The sequence below is a fragment of the Giraffa tippelskirchi genome, chromosome 8 (assembly GCF_054371585.1).
Source record: "Giraffa tippelskirchi isolate mGirTip1 chromosome 8, T2T-mGirTip1v1.2.pri, whole genome shotgun sequence".
NCBI lineage: Eukaryota > Metazoa > Chordata > Mammalia > Artiodactyla > Giraffidae > Giraffa > Giraffa tippelskirchi.
In genome coordinates this window covers 77,818,820-77,835,776 of record NC_137282.1, presented here as the reverse complement: position 1 = coordinate 77,835,776, position 16,957 = coordinate 77,818,820, and the positions used below count along the sequence as shown (strand labels likewise).

At 44.2% G+C, this 16,957-nt stretch overlaps 2 protein-coding genes across 2 annotated transcripts; both read left to right on the top strand.

The window, feature by feature from the left end:
* The first annotated feature begins 854 nt into the window (after positions 1 to 854).
* Positions 855 to 3,432, top strand: LOC145518985 (protein FAM90A27P-like). The gene is made up of 4 exons (XM_081524247.1): positions 855 to 908; positions 1,425 to 1,624; positions 2,055 to 2,160; positions 2,728 to 3,432. The coding sequence occupies exons 1-4, from the start codon at positions 855 to 857 to the stop codon at positions 3,430 to 3,432; spliced, it is 1,065 nt and encodes a 354-aa protein (XP_081380373.1).
* Positions 3,433 to 11,140: 7,708 nt separating this feature from the next.
* On the top strand, positions 11,141 to 14,627 carry LOC145518984 (uncharacterized). Its single transcript, XM_081524246.1, has 4 exons — positions 11,141 to 11,152; positions 11,276 to 11,402; positions 12,138 to 12,221; positions 13,429 to 14,627. Exons 1-4 carry the CDS (start codon positions 11,141 to 11,143, stop codon positions 14,625 to 14,627), a joined length of 1,422 nt encoding a protein of 473 aa, XP_081380372.1.
* Positions 14,628 to 16,957: the final 2,330 nt, after the last annotated feature.

Sequence of the window (16,957 nt, the reverse complement as noted above, 5' to 3'; positions counted from 1 at the left end):
CTGCAGCACGCCAGGCTTCCCTGTCCATCACCAACTCCTGGAGTTTACTCAAACTCATGGCCATCGAGTCGAGGATGCCATCCACCCATCTCATCCTCTGACGTCCCCTTCTCCTGCCATCAATCTTTCCCAGAATCAAGTCTTCTCCTGAGTCAGTTCTTAACATCAAGTGGCCAAAGTATTGGAATTTCAGCTTCAGCATCAGTCCTTCCAGTGAATATTCAGGACTGATTTCCTTTAGGATGGACTGGTTGGATCTCCTTGCAGTCCAAGGGACTCTCAAGAGTCTCTCCAACACCACAGTTCAAAAGCATTAATCCTTCAGCATTCGTCTTTGTTTACAGTCCAACTCTCACATCCATACATGACTACTGGAAAAACCATAGCTTTGACTAAATGGACATTTGCCAGCAAAGTAATGTCTCTGCTTTTTAATATGCTGTCTAGATTGGTCACAGCTTTTCTTCCAAGGAACAAACGTCTTTTAATGTCATGGCTGCAATCACCATCTGCAGTGATTTTGGAGCCCCCAAAAATAAAGTCTGTCACTGTTTCCCCATCTATTTGCCATGATCTTAGTTTTCTGAATGTTGAATTTTAAGCCAACTTATTCACTCTCCTCTTTCACTTTCATCAAGAGGCTCTTTAGTTCTTTTTCACTTTCTGTGAAGAGAAATATATGGGCAGGAGAAGTCAAATTGTCAGAAACCTGGTCACGAGGTCATGATCCCCATTTAGGGTCAATAGGGCAAGGATGTCTCTGTGTCTCTGCATCAATATGACAGTTTTTTCTTTCTTTTCACAGAGGAAATCCAAAAATTAAGATTGAGGAGAATCTCCAGTAGGTGTGGACGATGGCTGGTCATTACGGATGGCTGAGATCCTGCCAACTCTTTCAAGACCAGAAAGTGAGGAAGCAAAACCCAGGACCAGGGAGGCAGACAGCTCCCCAACCACAGGAGAAAGACTCTATGGTAAGTGGAGGCTTGGACCTGCAGGGAATCTGTGGGTGGCCTGGACTGTGGACACAAGGTTTAGACCTGGAATATTCTGGGTCCATAACTCACTAGTGCATTCGCATCCAAAGATAGCTGCCTCGACCTCACTGCCCAGCAGTTCGGGCCATTCAGAGACTGGGAGGAACCACCTGGGCTCCTTGGTGTTATGTCTGGCCTGGCTTCATCCAGATCTTTCAATGGGGCTCTTACTGTTCACCTTAGACCGCCAGCCCCTCCTCCTCTGATGCTCCTGACAAAGGCTTTGGGAACCACAATATTGTAATTATACCGACACTTGAGGGACCATGTGCTTCTGTCCTTTCTCCAGAACCAGCATTCAACCCTCTCCACCCATCCTGGGATTCACCTTGGACTCAGGGCTGTGGTTTCTGCTGACTCACTGACTTTGTTCTCCTCCACCCACAGGTGAAGTGTAAGGACTGTGGAGCCTTTGGGCACACAGCAAGGAGCCTCAGGTGCCACATGAAGCGCTGGCAAGGGGCCCTGGCCCCCCTGCCCTTGGGGTCCAGACTTGGTAAGGAGAACCTGGAAGCACGGAAGCTGCAGGACCCATCGATCCCAGGCACCCCTAACACGGCTGAGAGAGAGGAGGAGGAAAGGCAGAGGTGAGTGACGGGGAGGTGGGACCCAAGGTCTGGGCTGAAATCTGGAGACGGTTCCTCTCCTTGTGGACACTGTGTGCTGAGCCATCTCCAGAAAGGACAGGGAGACTGGGGAGACAGAGACAGGAGCCACGTCCTCGGGGGCCACACTTAGGGCCTCTAATATACCTTGAGGTCACTGAGAGGTGTGGGGAACACACACAACTTTGCACCTGACCGGCCCCAAAGCCATAGAGATGAAGAGACAGGACTTCCTGGGAGACCCTGGAGGGATCTCTGGAGTTGAGGAAGGACATGGGTGTTCTGCACAAAGGCAGAGGGGTTCAGGTCTGGTGTCACCCCCAAACTAGGAAAGGGGCTGGGCCACAGCGTTGTCGGTCCCAACTGTGACAAGGACACTGGGTTTCTGACACTTGGCATGTTTGTGTTGCAGGAAAGAGGAGCAGCAGAGGAAGCTCCTGCAGCGATTTCCCAGGAGGCCCCGCAGTCGGCAGCCACAGAGCTGGGATGAGGAGCTGGAGCCTGGCCACTGCCTGAGGGTGGGTCTCTGCTGAGCCCCCTCTTTAATTGACTGGTCTCAGTGCCTGTCTGTGGGAGGAAACCATTCACATTCTTTTCTGACCAATGTCATCATTTAGTTTTCAGACGCCATTTTTCGCGGTGCCTTTGATTTTGCATTCTTACTTGTCTGGCAAGAAGCTGGCAGGGACATGGAAGTGATTTTATCAGTAGCTTCCAGAGTAGAATCCTTTAAGTTAGAACAGGAATCTGTAAATTGTGATTCATCCTTCATGACCATGAAAACTCATTTTGCCATCAAGGCGCCTGCAAGACACCAGTCTGTAACAGTCCTAAGAAGAGGGTGTACCAAACGCTTGTTTCCCCTTACTTAATAAGATATATTATTATAACATTTCCATTTACCTATTTGATCCATAAATGTATCCAGGTAATACTGTAATTTTCTTTTTTTAAGAGCACCCCTGAGGGTGAGTATCTTATCACATAAAATTAATTCCTGGGAGGTGTTTTTTGGTTACTGCCAACTTTTACTGGATGGAGAGGAGATTCTCACACCTGGTTTCTCTGTGTGGTCTTCCCTACAGCATCCAAACATGCCCGTGCTTATCCACACATCCAAGAGGAACTCCCTCCAGGATCCAGATCACCCAGGAGGGTCACCAACCAGGAAAGATGTGAAATCCACCCTCCCCGCAGTGCCTCTCATCGGCAGGAATTTGGTCCAAGCCTCCAAGGGCAGCATCGAGGCTCCAGGCAAGAGATCTGTCCAGATCCCCACCCTGGCATGTGTGAACCCCTCAAAGAAACCTAGACTCAGCCTCGTCCAGACCCCCCAGGAGAGCACCCCGACAGCAGATCTGGGGGCCTTCCTGGATCTCCCTCCTCCACCCAGCACAGCCGGCCGTGGGCCGAGAGTGGCAGCTCGTGTGTCCAGGAAGACACCTGCCCAGGGGCAACGCTTTGACCTCCAGCCTCCACCGGACAGATCTCCCTCCAGCAGCGTCCCAGCCGTCTCCGCCGCCCACCCTCCGCCCACCGTGCGCGGCCCGGGCCAGCCTCTCCGGATGCTCTTCCTGAGAGACGGCAAAGGCTGGTGGAGCTGCAGGTACACGGCGCCGCCCTCTCCGCGGCCTGCGCAGCGCCCAGCCCCTCCTGCCCAGAGCCCGTCCATCGACCAGGAGCCCGAGGGACACGCTGTCCCCGGGCACCGGAGCGTCCTCTACGATGACCTCCGGGTGTCTTCTTCCTCTGAGGAGAGTAACTGGGACGGAGACTCCAGTGGCCACTGAGCCCCGTCCTCCAGCGCCAGGCGCCCTGACGGACTGTGACTGGTGGGCGGGGTGGGGGTCCCGGGAGCGCTGTTCCCGGGGAAGCAGGACTCCCCGCCCGGTGGGAGAAACAGCAGCGGGACTCGGACCAGCCTGGGGACACACAGCTGCACACACCGCGCTGTCTCCTCGGGAATCCGAGTCTGTCACCCGTCACTTAAACTGAACATCAGGCTGTCAGCCTAAATCTGTTATAAGTAATTGAGGCAAATTCTGGGAGTAACGTTTAACCATTGTGTAGATAGGAGGTGACGGTAGTATCTGTAGTTGATGGTAGTATCTGTATTTGATAGTAGTATCTGTATTTGGTAGCAGTATCTGTATTTGGTAGTAGTATCTGTATTTAATGGTAGTATCTGTATTTGATAATAGTATCTGTATTTGGTGGTAGTATCTGTATTTGATAGTAGTATCTGTATTTGGTAGTAGTATCTGTATTTGATGGTAGTATCTGTATCTGAACATTTGGAACCTGCCTAAAGGGCCTGACTCTGCTCTGCAGAAGGTCAACAGTGCCTTGTCCTGAGATGAGACTCGTGGAGTCTTTCACTGTAAATCATGGTGGGGGACCTTCCCATGGTTGTGCTTATTATGTTTTATTAGTTAGTGTTAGTTGCTCAGTCATGTCTGACTCTTTGTAACCCCATGGACTATACAGCCCGCCAGGCTCCACTGTCCATGGGGATTCTCAAGGGAAGAATACTGGAGTGGGTTGCCATGCCCTCCTCCAGGGGATCTTCCTGACCCAGGTATCAAACCTGAGTCTCCTTTAGCAGGAAGATTCTTTACCCTCTGAGCCCCCAGGGGTGTTACTATAAAGCTTTATTTAAAATTTTTCTATATTTATAGAATAAACAAGAAAAACTATACAATCATATCAAAAGATGTAGAAAGAGCATTTTGTGGCAGGCAGGCCCTGAACCCAGCCCCAGCAGGGCCTTCTTCTGCCCTAAATCAAATTTGCATAATCATTCCTAGGTCAAGATCCATTATATATATATATAAAATATTATATACTGTTGGATTTAATGTGCTAATAATTTATTAAGAATTTTTTAATCTATGCTTATGAGGAAATTCATCTGTGATTTTCTTATAATGTATTACTTGATTTTGTTATATAATACCAGTATGAAAAAATAGTTGACATGATAAAATAATTGGAATAAGTTCCCACCTTCCTTTTTAATGATAATTTTGGTAGGATTGATATAATGTCTCCCAAAAATTTTATAAAATTTACCAATAAAAATTTTTTTCAATTTTAATAAAGTTCTACCATATAAAGACACGTTGTATGTGATTTTTATCTCTAAGCCTTGAAGATCATCTGAATGTTATTTTTACTCAAGATAGGTTTTGTAATTGAGGGAAAGAGGAGCTTCGGAGGAGCTTATTAAGAACAGAGAATCAGGCCCTCCCAGACCCCCACATACGCACATTAACAATGCACCATGTCAGTCCCCTGCGTAGAGAATATGTTAAGCATTTGTACTGGTTTATTCTCACTCTGGGCCACACTGGACTCAGTTGGTGAGTTGTAACGTGTACATAAGCCTGAATCCTCCTTACGAGTAGAGCTGGTTCTCTGTTCTGAGGCCTGGGCACTGGGCTTGCCGCTGTTCTGAGGTCATCACACGAGCAGCAGCGTTTGAGAAGCACTGGAGGTGGTGGGCAGAGATCACCCACCTCACCACTGCCTGTCTTCTCCAGCAGGAAAAGACCTGAGTAGGTCCAAGAACAGCCACTGAGCCATGTGGAGAGGACCTCCTAGGAGAGCAACCTGTGCTCCTTCCTTCCTACAGAACACGGTTGGGGGAATGTCTTCATTCTGCCGAGCCCTGCACCTCAAGGGCAGGGAGATGCTGGCTGAAGGCACGAGGTGATTAAACTATCAGGGAAACAGCTGGCACACTGGGGCCATGCCCAGACCTCCCGAAACTTCTGAGATGGTCTTTCTCTGTGACCTGGGTCACAGCCTATTCCGTTTACTCCTTTGTCTCAGGATCTAAATCCTCCTCATTACATTCTTAGATTCTCACAAAACAAAACATCGTCTGATCTTCAACTTTGTCATTTCACAGGCTCTGAATGGGCTTGAGAAATGCTCTATTTTATGGGATCCTCTGAGCATCACAGGAGTAGAGAGGAGGCGTCTGTCACAGAAGTCAGGTGGGGTTGGAATTATTAGGGATGGGCTGATATTCTTGGGCCTGCGCACCCAGGGGCCAGGGCTTCAGGACACAGGGCGATTTTGGTGAGATGGCACAGATCTGGGCTCCGTCAGAACACGTGCTGTCAGCTGTGAGAAGATGGTGGTCCTCCATCCCCCCAGGTGAAGGCACGCAACTCATTAGCCACACTTGACCCAAAATATTCAGACAGAGTAAGCAAGGAGGGGTTCAACAATCTCCTACTTTCAAAACAAAAATAATCATTTAAATAGCCCAGGGAAGAAAGATAACAAAAAATGTGTGATGACAATATATTTCGAAAAATTGAAAAAGTGTGAGATAACATCCATGTTTTTAAAAAGGTATTTGAACGTATACATCATTTCAAGATGTGTTAAATAGAACTCATGACAAATGAAGAAAGAGAAAGAATGTACATAGATTGATATTATATAGACATTAGATGCATACAGCAGCCTGAAGTTCTTTTCAAGGAATTCCTAAGCCCTTCATTCTACTGACCACATCCTGGTCTCATGAAATCCCTGAGCCGAGCTCTGTGTCAAGTCTCTGCCTCCTGAGGGAATGGACAAAAGACATGGAAACTGTGTTCCGAAGTCTTTAATGTGAAATAGCACATTCCCTCCAAGCCGAGTCTGGAGTTTCCCATTAGTTTCCACCTAAATCAAGGTTTCCTGGAGCCAGAATTTCCCAGATCAAGGCATAGAAGGGTTTGCTTGTCCCCAAGGCCTGTGTCCACGTACAGCTGACAGGAATCAACTCACCGAGTCCTCACACAGCCTTTCCTCTTGCTCAGACCCCTGGTGTCTTCTCCTGCTTCTAAGGGCACAGATGAGATTGGATTAGGGCCCCACCAGGAGCCCATCGATTTAATCTAATCCTGGCTCTGACTGCAGGCTCACCAGGTCACCTTCTGATGCGCTGAGTGTTCCAGCTTCAACATATGAACTTGGGGGGCAACACAAAGGTCATTATACACACTGGACAGAAAATATTCAGAAAAAGAAAGGGAAAACTCATTAAACTACATAATATTTTCAGAAGAAAAATCATCTGTCAAAACTCTCAAGGAACAAAGATAATTCCACTCCAGGGTACATATCTGAAGAAAAGGAAAGAACTAACACCAAAAGATACAATGGACATCCCATATTCGCAGAATTATTACTTATAAGAGCCAAGACATGGACGCAACCTTAGTGTCCATCCACTGATGAATGGATAAAGAAGATGTGTTATATACTAGAATGGAATACTTCCTTGCAAAAAAGAAAAGAATGAAATTTGCCATTAGAAACAACAGGAATGAGTCTAGGCATACAGTGCTTAGTGAAATAAGTCAGAGAAAGACAAATACTGTATGTTATCATATATATGTATAATCTAAAAAAAAAAAAGAAATGACAGAACAGAAACAGATTCACAGGTATACAATACAAACTAGTGGTTACTATTGGAAGGGGGAGGTAGGAGGGGCAGGTTAGGGGTTGAGGATTAAGAGATACAAACTGTTTTACATAAAATAAATACACTACAAGGATATATGGTACAACACAGGGAACACATACAATATTTATAATAATTTCAAGAGGAGTATAATCTATAAAAAATACTGTATCACTAAGTTGTATATCTGGAACAAATATAATATTGTTCATCAACTATACTTTAAAAATTAAATGAAAATAAAATAAAGTGTGTACGTTTTGAGTCATAACATACATTCTGATGTGCCAGGAGAAAATAGGAAAGAACACAAGTGTAGAAATAAATTCCCAAGCTTAGATGAAAGGCAATTCCTTTCGTTACATTGGGGAGATGGCATAATTACAAGAGTTCTTTAAATCTTGTGGTAGAAAGAGTCCACACTCAAAATTATCTATTTCATTTTGGAAACAGTCTGTACATAATCTGATGAGTGTAAAGGAAAAGGATGAGTCCATGGAGACTGAATGGTAATGGCATAAGTTTAAAATATTCTTTTTTAAAAATTGAAGTATAGTGGATTTACCTTAATATACTAGTTTCAGGTGAAATAGTCTTTAATGAATATGGGAGATGGAATTGAAATGCACAAGATAATAGGATCACAAGGCATTGTATGAGGTATAAGCAAAATGTCCTCAGATACAGTGAAATATTGTGTCCCTTGGTTAAATGTTTTCCACTTAGAAACCAGAAATTTTAAGCTTAAAGAGCCATCTCCACATCCATAAGATTTCCACTCAAATGTTTAAATCAGCTGTGCATAACATGGAAGTAAAATTACTTGTAATAGTTTTACCGTGTAGGAACACTTGTATGGATTTTCCTGCTAACCAAGAAGCAAAGTATAAAGTTGTCTTCCCATTTTCTTTACACAGTTAATAGATTCTTAACATGTTCTTGAAGGTACTATGTTGTCAGTACTTTCAAAGTCACGCTCTGCAGCCCAGCAATAGATTTTATGTTGTCACCTCATTATTTACATTTCAAAATTCATCGTTCTTCATTTTGCATTTTATTTTTAATTTCAAATTTCTCCCAGGGAAACCCAGCTTCATTTCCCCAGAATCCCAGTGTGTCGGATGTCCTGTTATTTGAAGACAGTACAGAGAATGCACTCAAAAGTATTTATGAATGAAGAAGAGAATGATGGATCTTCTCACTGTCCCTGGACAATGTCATTACATCTTTGCTCTCCAACACTGGGTGTGGGCTATAACTTCGATTAATCTGGAAAATCCAGACTTTCAAACCAGACGGGGCGTGGCTCACAGACTGAAACCCTATCAAGCTCAGGATCTTGATAGGGTGGATCAGGTTGGGTTATAAACTGCTACTCAGGTTTAGAAGAAAGTCAAACAGACAGAGGGAGGCATTTGTTCAGAGAAGAAGCTGGACCGTTTAGGAGGTTGGAGGAAGAGGAATCAGCTGCTTGCTATGGAATCCTCAGAATCCATTTGGCTTCTCCCGCACAGAGTCAGACACGACTGACGCGACTTAGCAGCAGCAGCAGCAGCAGCTCCTCCAATTTAGGATTTTGGTGAGTACTCCAAACTCTGAGATAGGAGTGTGCTTCCTTCCCTTAATTGTTATGTCTTATCTGTCTCTAGACACAGGCCATGGTCTCTGAATCATACTGTGGCAACATTTTCTCTGCCACTCTCATTCCAACCTTTGACTGTTCACATCCTTTTTTTCAGCTCCAACATTTCTGTCTTGAATCTATTTACCCGCCTAACCTAAGATCCTAGTCTTGTGCTTTCCAATACAGTACCATGTGGCTTGAACATTTAAATTAATGCAATTAAATAGCTAAATTTCAGTCGTTGGTACTGCCAGCCAGACTTCAAGTATTCTGTCATCCCACGTGTGTGACACTTTCTGTATCACACAATGCAGATACAGAGCATGTCCTTCGTCTTGAAAAGTTTTATTGGTCATTGATCTACATCTGATGTTTTTAAATATTTGTTTCTAAATATTTAGATAATTAGCTTCTAAGTATTTCATTTCTGCTTCTCTGAATTAATGTCCTTTGATGGATTTCATCAGGTGATTTTCCTCACTTTCTTATGTCTTGAGATCTATTTTTACGTTGAAATAATTATCTCAAGATGGAATAAATCACTTGAAATACTTATTTTAATTCTTCCAAAAAATTAATATATACTAATCTCCTTTGATTCTTATGACATCTAAGCTGGACATAGCCAAAGTTGCCTAGGTTCCATCTTCTTTCTATTGTAGGCAGCCTGTTACATATGTCTGAGGTTTCCCTGGATATCATAGTAATTTACCTATTCCTATTATCAGTAGAAGAAATATTCTAAGAGTGAAAAAAGAACACTTCACTTTGGAAATTGTCTGAAGTCTAAACCAAAGGCAATCCACGGTCAAGTCTTGATTGGTTTTCCTAAACAGTCCCTCCCAGCTTGGGTTTCCCCAGGTGCTCTGGATAATCTAATCAATAATCCAATCACTTTTTCTTGAGTGGATTTTGGGATTTGTGCATTGTCCTGGACACTAGATTCCTTTCCACAGTTAGCAGAGGCATGGATCCAGGACTTCATTTCTGATAGGAAATGACACCTAGGCTTTCACTTTGGTTTCGAAGGGAGGACCTGAGAGCAGAAGATTAAGAGTAAATATCTTTAGGGAGGTTTCTGTTTCAAGACAGAGGGGCCTGACTTTGGATATATGGAGAGGTTCCCCCCAAACTGAGTAATAAATATGAAGAGAGAAATAACAGGAGTTTCTTCTGATTATTATTGTTAGAAGTCATATTACAGGGAAAACCTAGTTGATCTTTGTTAGGCTAAGGGTATTTGATCACAAGACACAGACTGAGCAAAATTAAATGACAGCTGCTCTTTCCTCTAGTGTAACCCTGTCATATATTAAAGATTTTGGAACCTCTGGGTGTCCACTGTAAATTGGTAAATAAAGCAATTTCCTTCTAAACCTCCATATTTCTGACCATCCTTGACCAGGACGATTGAGATAGTCTCTGACAGTAACACTGTGACTCCTGGACTCCTGCTACTTTCCGGGGCAGGGGATGTTAAGGACGAGGCTGGCAGGGTGGGTGCTGCTGCTGCTGCTGCTGCTGCTAAGTCGTTTCAGTCGTGTCCGACTCTGTGCGACCCCAGAGATGGCAGCCCACCGGGCTCCCCCGTCCCTGGGATTCTCCAGGCAAGAACACTGGAGTGGGTTGCCGTTTCCTTCTCCAATGCATGAAAGTGAAAAGTGAAAGTGAAGTCGCTCAGTCGTGTCCGACTCTTAGCGACCCCATGGACTTTAGCCCACCAGGCTCCACCGTCCATGGTATTTTCCAGGCAAGAGTACTGGAGTGGGTTGCCATTGCCTGCTCCGGTGGGTGCTGCAGTTTCTCCAAATGGAGTAAGTCCTCAATTTAACTCCATCCTAAAAGAGGTCCTAGGGTAATTGATATCCACATCCATGGGGGACAGAACTAACGTCAGAGTTGAGGGAGAGCTGGAAGGCAGTGTGTTTCCGGAGGACTGCCAGGGCTGTTGGAGAAGCACTGTGGGTGCATAAGGCAGGAGATGATTTGGGGGTTTCCAGAGTGTTTAAACCATCATCTACTCTGGCCAGAAGATTGGAATCAGGGAGGACACTGAACGACATTCTGGGTGCCACAGGCTGATGAACACAAAGTCAACGCTTAGCACATTCTTATTTGCAGACTCTCTGAACTTTGACTTTCTGTGTTAGCAACTGCAGCTTTAGCTCCTTACATGGGATCTGGGAGAGAAGAAGCTGCATAGTATTCCCTGGATGCACCACTGATTTCCAAGTGCTGGGCTGGGGCTGCACCAAGGTGAAGGTTGGGGGCTTGAATTCAGGTGGGTCTGGAAATGCAGGACTGGGGTCTCATGGCTTCTTCATCCTCAGATTGGCCTGCCTAGTGCTTGGATTGGCTGTGAGTGAAATCCCAAGAAAGGCTCCCAGTGACTGAGCTGTTAAGGATGGAGCCCCTGGTGAGTAGCCATACCTCCTTCTCCTGAAGCTGCACCCAGTCCCCATCCTTCCTCAGCTCAGCCTCCCAGTCTGGACAGTGGTTGGCCTGCTCTATCTAAACCAGAACATCTCTGATGCTTTAGGAATCGGTGACGTTTGAAGATGTAGCTGTCGACTTCACCCAGGATGAGTGGAGCCTGCTAGACACACCCCAGAAAAACCTGTTCAGAAATGTGATGATGGAAACTGTAACCCACCTGGTCTCTGTAGGTGAGTCTGTCAACAGGGATGTACCCACACCTGTGTCCATTCCATTCATTCACTCACTGAACAAACTACCCTGGGTCCCAATCCAGCTGCTTCTTGATTCTGTGCTAGTCCTCATAACTACATAAAAGGAAGGTGTTCCTTTTCATGGTACTTTTCATTACCACATGGAAGGGTTATCTTGGCCAGGTTTCATATCTTTGTTGCTACTCAGACTCAACATTCAGAACAGAACTGAGTATTCAATGGATATCATAATACACAAATAATAGGATAAAGGATGAAATATTTTTAAAAATAATTCTTCTGTTCCCATCACTGCATGAAGGCTTGAGAGAAGAGTACGTGTATATGTCATATACATATGTCTGTATATGACATAATTTTGATTCTTCCTGCAAGGTAAATCCTAACTGGATCCTGTTTGACAGAAATATTCAGCCTACTGTAGAGTCTTTTAATCTTTCCCCTTTGGAAAAGACTGAGGATCTGTGACCTTTCTCTGAACTGGTGCACGGGCATCAGCCCTCAAATGGCCTCACTGTTCTTGCTGCTGCTGTGAGTTTCCTCCTGGTCTGCTGAAGGACCTTCACTGTTCTGCCTGGTGAAGATGTTGTTGCCTTCACTGACCTTCAATTATCCTTTACTTTCCTCACTACCTTACCTAGGTTTTGAGCACAGCAAAGAGTAATTAGCCTAGACTCAAAATCTACAGCTTTTTTTTTTTTAATCAAACAGGTTATCAGATCAGCAAATCAGATGTGATTTTCCAGCTGGAACAAGGGAAAGAGTTGTGGACTGAAGCAGCAGGAGGCCTCCAAGGTCAGAGTCCAGATGAGCGTCCTTGGAGATACCAAATGAAAGTGAAGTGAAGGATATATCCTAAAATGGAAGTGAGGACACTGGGGCATATTCCTCACATTGTTATCATCCTGTGTTCATATTACTTCCTTCCCGCCACTTTCTCTTCTTTCAGGGAAAAAGTGCTGTGGACTTTCTGAACTTAAAATTTCTACATAGTGATTCTTGTCCTGATCCTCCCATTTAATGTTTTTTCCATCATTTATTGACCCAGTATCTCTTCACCACATTACATTTCCATATTTAATCCTGGTTTTCTTCTAATACACAATGGCTCTAAAAAAAAAAGATTTTTTTTTTTAATGTGGACCATTTTAAAGCCTTTATTGAATTTGTTAGAATATTTCTCCAGTTTTACGTTTTGGTTTTACGGTCACAAGGCATGTGGGATCTCAGCTCCCCTAGCAGGGATCGAGCCCACACTCCCTGCACTGGAAAGTGAAATCTTAACCACTGCACCAGCAGGGAAGCCCCTAGACAATTACTTTTAATGTATTTCTACTACCTTGAGTATTTCTTTGTTATACACAGCTTCTCCAACTAACTACTAATTTTTGAAAGATAGTCACATGGATCTATATTTTCATTTCTCTAATGCCATTCTAAAACCTATATATTTTTTCCATTTCTGTAGGCAGTGAAAGTCTCTTTAGACAACCAGAAATGATATTAATGCAAAGTGTCTACTGGAAGCACATACCCCCAACCAGGACAATGGTAAGTTTCATGGGTGAGAAGCCCAGGCATCAACTGAATGACCTAGTGATGAGATAAGTTGGTAACTGTATGTAAGTTGAAATTGAGCTTTTTCTAGGCAAATTTTTAGATACCTGAAACTGGTTAATAAGATAGTATGAGCTCAAAACCATAATCTAAGAAAAAAAAGTTGCAAAAACATTGCTTGTCTTATAGTCTTTAAAACACAATGAAATCTTCAAAATTAATCTGATATCTGGGGTCAGAAAACTATAAAAGAGAGTGTTTGTGCCTGCAGGGGAGTAACAACAAAACATGTGTTTGCAGCCAACACTAGAGACGTTTTAACAGGAGACTATTATCGGCTGATGCTCTAGGGTGAATATGTAGACAATGAGTGTCTACCTAGACATGGGCAAACCAGTAACAGCCTCATATCTCCTCCCCCCAAAGCAGGTTTCTCACCCACAAGAGGATCCTGCTGGATGCACTGATTCAAGAGATGAAGTTACTCCTACATCTTCACTTCAATATGCAGTAGTTCCCTTCAGAAGGAAACATAATGTCAGCAAACAGCGTGGAAAATCACTTAATCAAGGGTCATTCCTCAATGGACAGGGTCACATTCACACTAGACATAAATCATATGAATGTGCTCTGTGTGGGAAAGTTTTCAATAGATGCTCTAGCCTCAGCATACATAAGATGATTCACACTGGAGAGAAACCATTCAAATGTCAACTGTGTGGGAAAGTCTTCAATCAAAGATTCTCCCTGAAAGCACATGAGAAAACTCACACAGGAGAGAAGCCCTATGAATGTCATCAGTGTGGAAAAGCCTTCAGTAGATGTGCTAGTCTCAGGAGACACAGCATGATTCACACTGGAGAGAAACAATTCAAATGTCATCTGTGTGGGAAAGTCTTCAATCAAAATTCCTCCTTGAAAGCACATGAGAAAACTCACACAGGAGAGAAGAGATATGAATGTCATCAGTGTGGAAAAGCCTTTAGTAGATGTGCTAGCCTCAAGAGACACAGCATGATTCACACTGGAGAGAAACCATTCAAATGTCAACTGTGTGAGAAAGTTTTCAATCAAAATTCCTCCTTGAAACAACATGAGAAAACTCACACAGGAGAGAAGAGATATGAATGTCATCAGTGTGGAAAAGCCTTTAGTAGATGTGCTGGCCTCAGGAGACACAGCATGATTCACACTGGAGAGAAACCATTCAAATGTCAACTGTGTGGGAAAGTCTTCAATCAAAATTCCTCCTTGAAACAACATGAGAAAACTCACACAGGAGAGAAGAGATATGAATGTCATCAGTGCAGCAAAGCCTTTCTTCAAAGCTCTGGCCTTAGTTCGCACAAGAAAGTCCACACTGGAGAGAAGCCACACGTATGTCTTGAGTGTGGGAAGGCCTTTACTCATAGTTCGGGGCTACATGTGCATAAAAGGATCCACATTAGAGAGAAACCACATGTCTGCCCTGTGTGTAGGAAGGCCTTCAATAGATATGCTAAGCTGAGGGAACATGAGAGGACCCACAGTGGAGAGAAGCCCTATGGATGTCCGCTCTGTGGGGAACACTTCACGCGTGCCTCTTCCCTTAGACGACACGAGGGAACTCAGCACAGGAGAGAAAACCAGCAGGACCCTCAGTAGACGTTCTGACCTGAGGTGACATAATCAATATGGAGGTTCCTTCAGGCATTGCGCTGTGCAGTCCAGACAGGCACTGCCTGTGGATGTGGATCCACACGTGTGCTATCTCTGTGACTAAGCCTTTAGTCATTAGCCTGACCTCGTGTAACTTAACAGAACTCACTCTACAAACACAATATGGGTGTTTCCAGCAACAGCCCCCAACTCTGAAGATCTTAGAGGACATGAGCAGAGGATAAGCAACCGCTACTACTTCTTTGATAATTATTGGTCAATGTGAACCAACTCCATGGAGAGAACCACTAAGACTGTGATAACTGTTGACAACCATTCAGTTGACCACCAACCAGGCTTGATGTGCACAAGAAACCTTGAGAAAAAAATAAACACAAGAACAAAAATGAAGACTCTTGAAAGATACCAAAGTATGTCGAGCAACACCAAAGCATACTTTTAAATAATTCATCCTAGAGAAGTTATTTCATGGAAAGGTATGAGAAATTCTTTCTCCATAGAGCAATCCCTCCAGTCCACACATGCTCAGTCTATAGAATACACCCTCAAGTGTCATGACAGAAGGGAAGACTTCAGGGATCACTTTCATTTCTCAGTCAACATTAAATTCTCACACTGAGGATGCAGCAATCCTAAAACCACAGTGAACCTACAGCTAGATTTCATATCAGAAAAAAAAAAAAATGACACTGTGTGGGAAGGGGAACCCCTAAAAGAATCCTGTAACACACAGTCAGGCAGTTTGTGGTTGGGGGAAATAACTCTTCATGAAAATGTGGTATCAAATGGAGAGTGAAGTGACTCAGCAACATGGAATGTAGGGTTTTATAAAATGAAAGTCTGTCAAAAAAAGACATAGTTGAAAATGTTCAAACAATAAAGTCTGTAGCTAAAGGAGCTTAGCGTTGCTGTCTGGTTTCTTTGGGCCCCTGTAAACTCAGGGATGGATGGGCTTCCCAGGTGGCACTAGTGGTAAAGAACCCGGCTGCCAATGCAGGTAGATGTAAGAGACACAGGTTCAATACCTGGGTCAGGAAGATCCCCTGGAGGAGGGCATGACAACCCATTCTAGTATTCTTGCCCGGAGAATCCCCGTGGACAGAGGAACCACAGGGTTGCAGAGTCAGACAAGACTGAAGAGACTTAGCACACACACAAACATAGGGGCGCAGGTCCGCACTCTGGATAAGCGGGCAGAGACTCAGCCCCACTCTCTGAGTCTCCTCTTTCTCCACAGCTCTTTCCTCACAACTCGGCTCCACTCGTTTCAACATCCCCCCACCCCATCTACCCCTTCAGGCCCCGGTGGTGACACAGCTCTGATCTTCAGTTTCAAACCTGAGCCAGGTTTCCCAGAATGTCACGACCCTGCTCAGGCAAGGTCCTGGGGGAGCCTCAGAGACATCTGGTCCTGCATTATTTGAGGCCTTTCAACTTAAGTCTGCAGATGGAAACCACCTGGGTTCAAGAAACAGATATCTCTGCCCTCCTAGACCTCACAAATCTCTTTGTTATTTTGTACCGAAGCCTCAGAACTGAGCCAAGTGGATGGAGGGTTCCTTCCGTGATCGTATGTCTAACTTACTCAGCTGATTCCTGAATTATGCACTCAGCTGTCTTACTAAGCAGGAATCCAGCCTTGTTACCACCACACAAGCTCATGGAATAAATCTGAAAGAATGTAAAGTGTTTAAAACTACCAGCCATCACACAAGCAGGTTTTTAAAATAATTACTGCAATGTACTTTTCCTCCCTAAAACATGTCACAAAGCAGATCTCCCCACTTTGTCTGCAGGACTTGGAAAGTTATCCTTTGACACACATCCATATACTTTTCCTCACAAAAACCCTCCCATAGCTTCAGGGCTGAAGACATTCACTATTGGCTCCTGTTCACTGTTGCTGTCCCAGGAGTAAGACCCTCCTCTAAACCTTTAAATCAATGGATTCTTTTCTAACATATGAAAATGGGATACATATTTATGCCTCCAATAATACTTAGAAATTTGGGGAAACATTCTGTTTTTCCAAAACTTGAAACATTGAGGAAAGTATGGAATACCACAATGATTCCTTTCCTCCCAATTCCAAATTCTGTATGTGACTTCAATTTTCTAACCCTTTTGTAGAGGAGGAGAGTCCTGCTCCCAATGTGGACACATTATGACATACTCCCTTTGCAGGACAACCAGGAAAAGGAGGTTTTGGGGACTGGAAGCCAATAAAAGGGGAGGTAGTAGTCAGTCAAAGGGAGTGGGCCTTTTAACAAGGGCGGTTTTGGTGAAAATGAAGCTAAACGTATGGCAACCCAGAT

Excerpts from the sequence above, each read along its gene's own strand:
- LOC145518984 (XM_081524246.1), top strand. Across the intron at positions 11,403-12,137 it reads AACCCACCTGGTCTCTGTAG|GTTATCAGATCAGCAAATCA; the intron begins GTGAGTCTGTCA and ends TTAATCAAACAG. Across the intron at positions 12,222-13,428 it reads AGCAGCAGGAGGCCTCCAAG|AGGATCCTGCTGGATGCACT; the intron begins GTCAGAGTCCAG and ends CTCACCCACAAG.
- LOC145518985 (XM_081524247.1), top strand. The coding sequence starts at position 855 with ATGGCTGGTCATTACGGATGGCTGAGATCCTGCCAACTCTTTCAAGAC. Across the intron at positions 1,625-2,054 it reads GAGGAGGAGGAAAGGCAGAG|GAAAGAGGAGCAGCAGAGGA; the intron begins GTGAGTGACGGG and ends TTTGTGTTGCAG. Across the intron at positions 2,161-2,727 it reads AGCCTGGCCACTGCCTGAGG|CATCCAAACATGCCCGTGCT; the intron begins GTGGGTCTCTGC and ends TCTTCCCTACAG.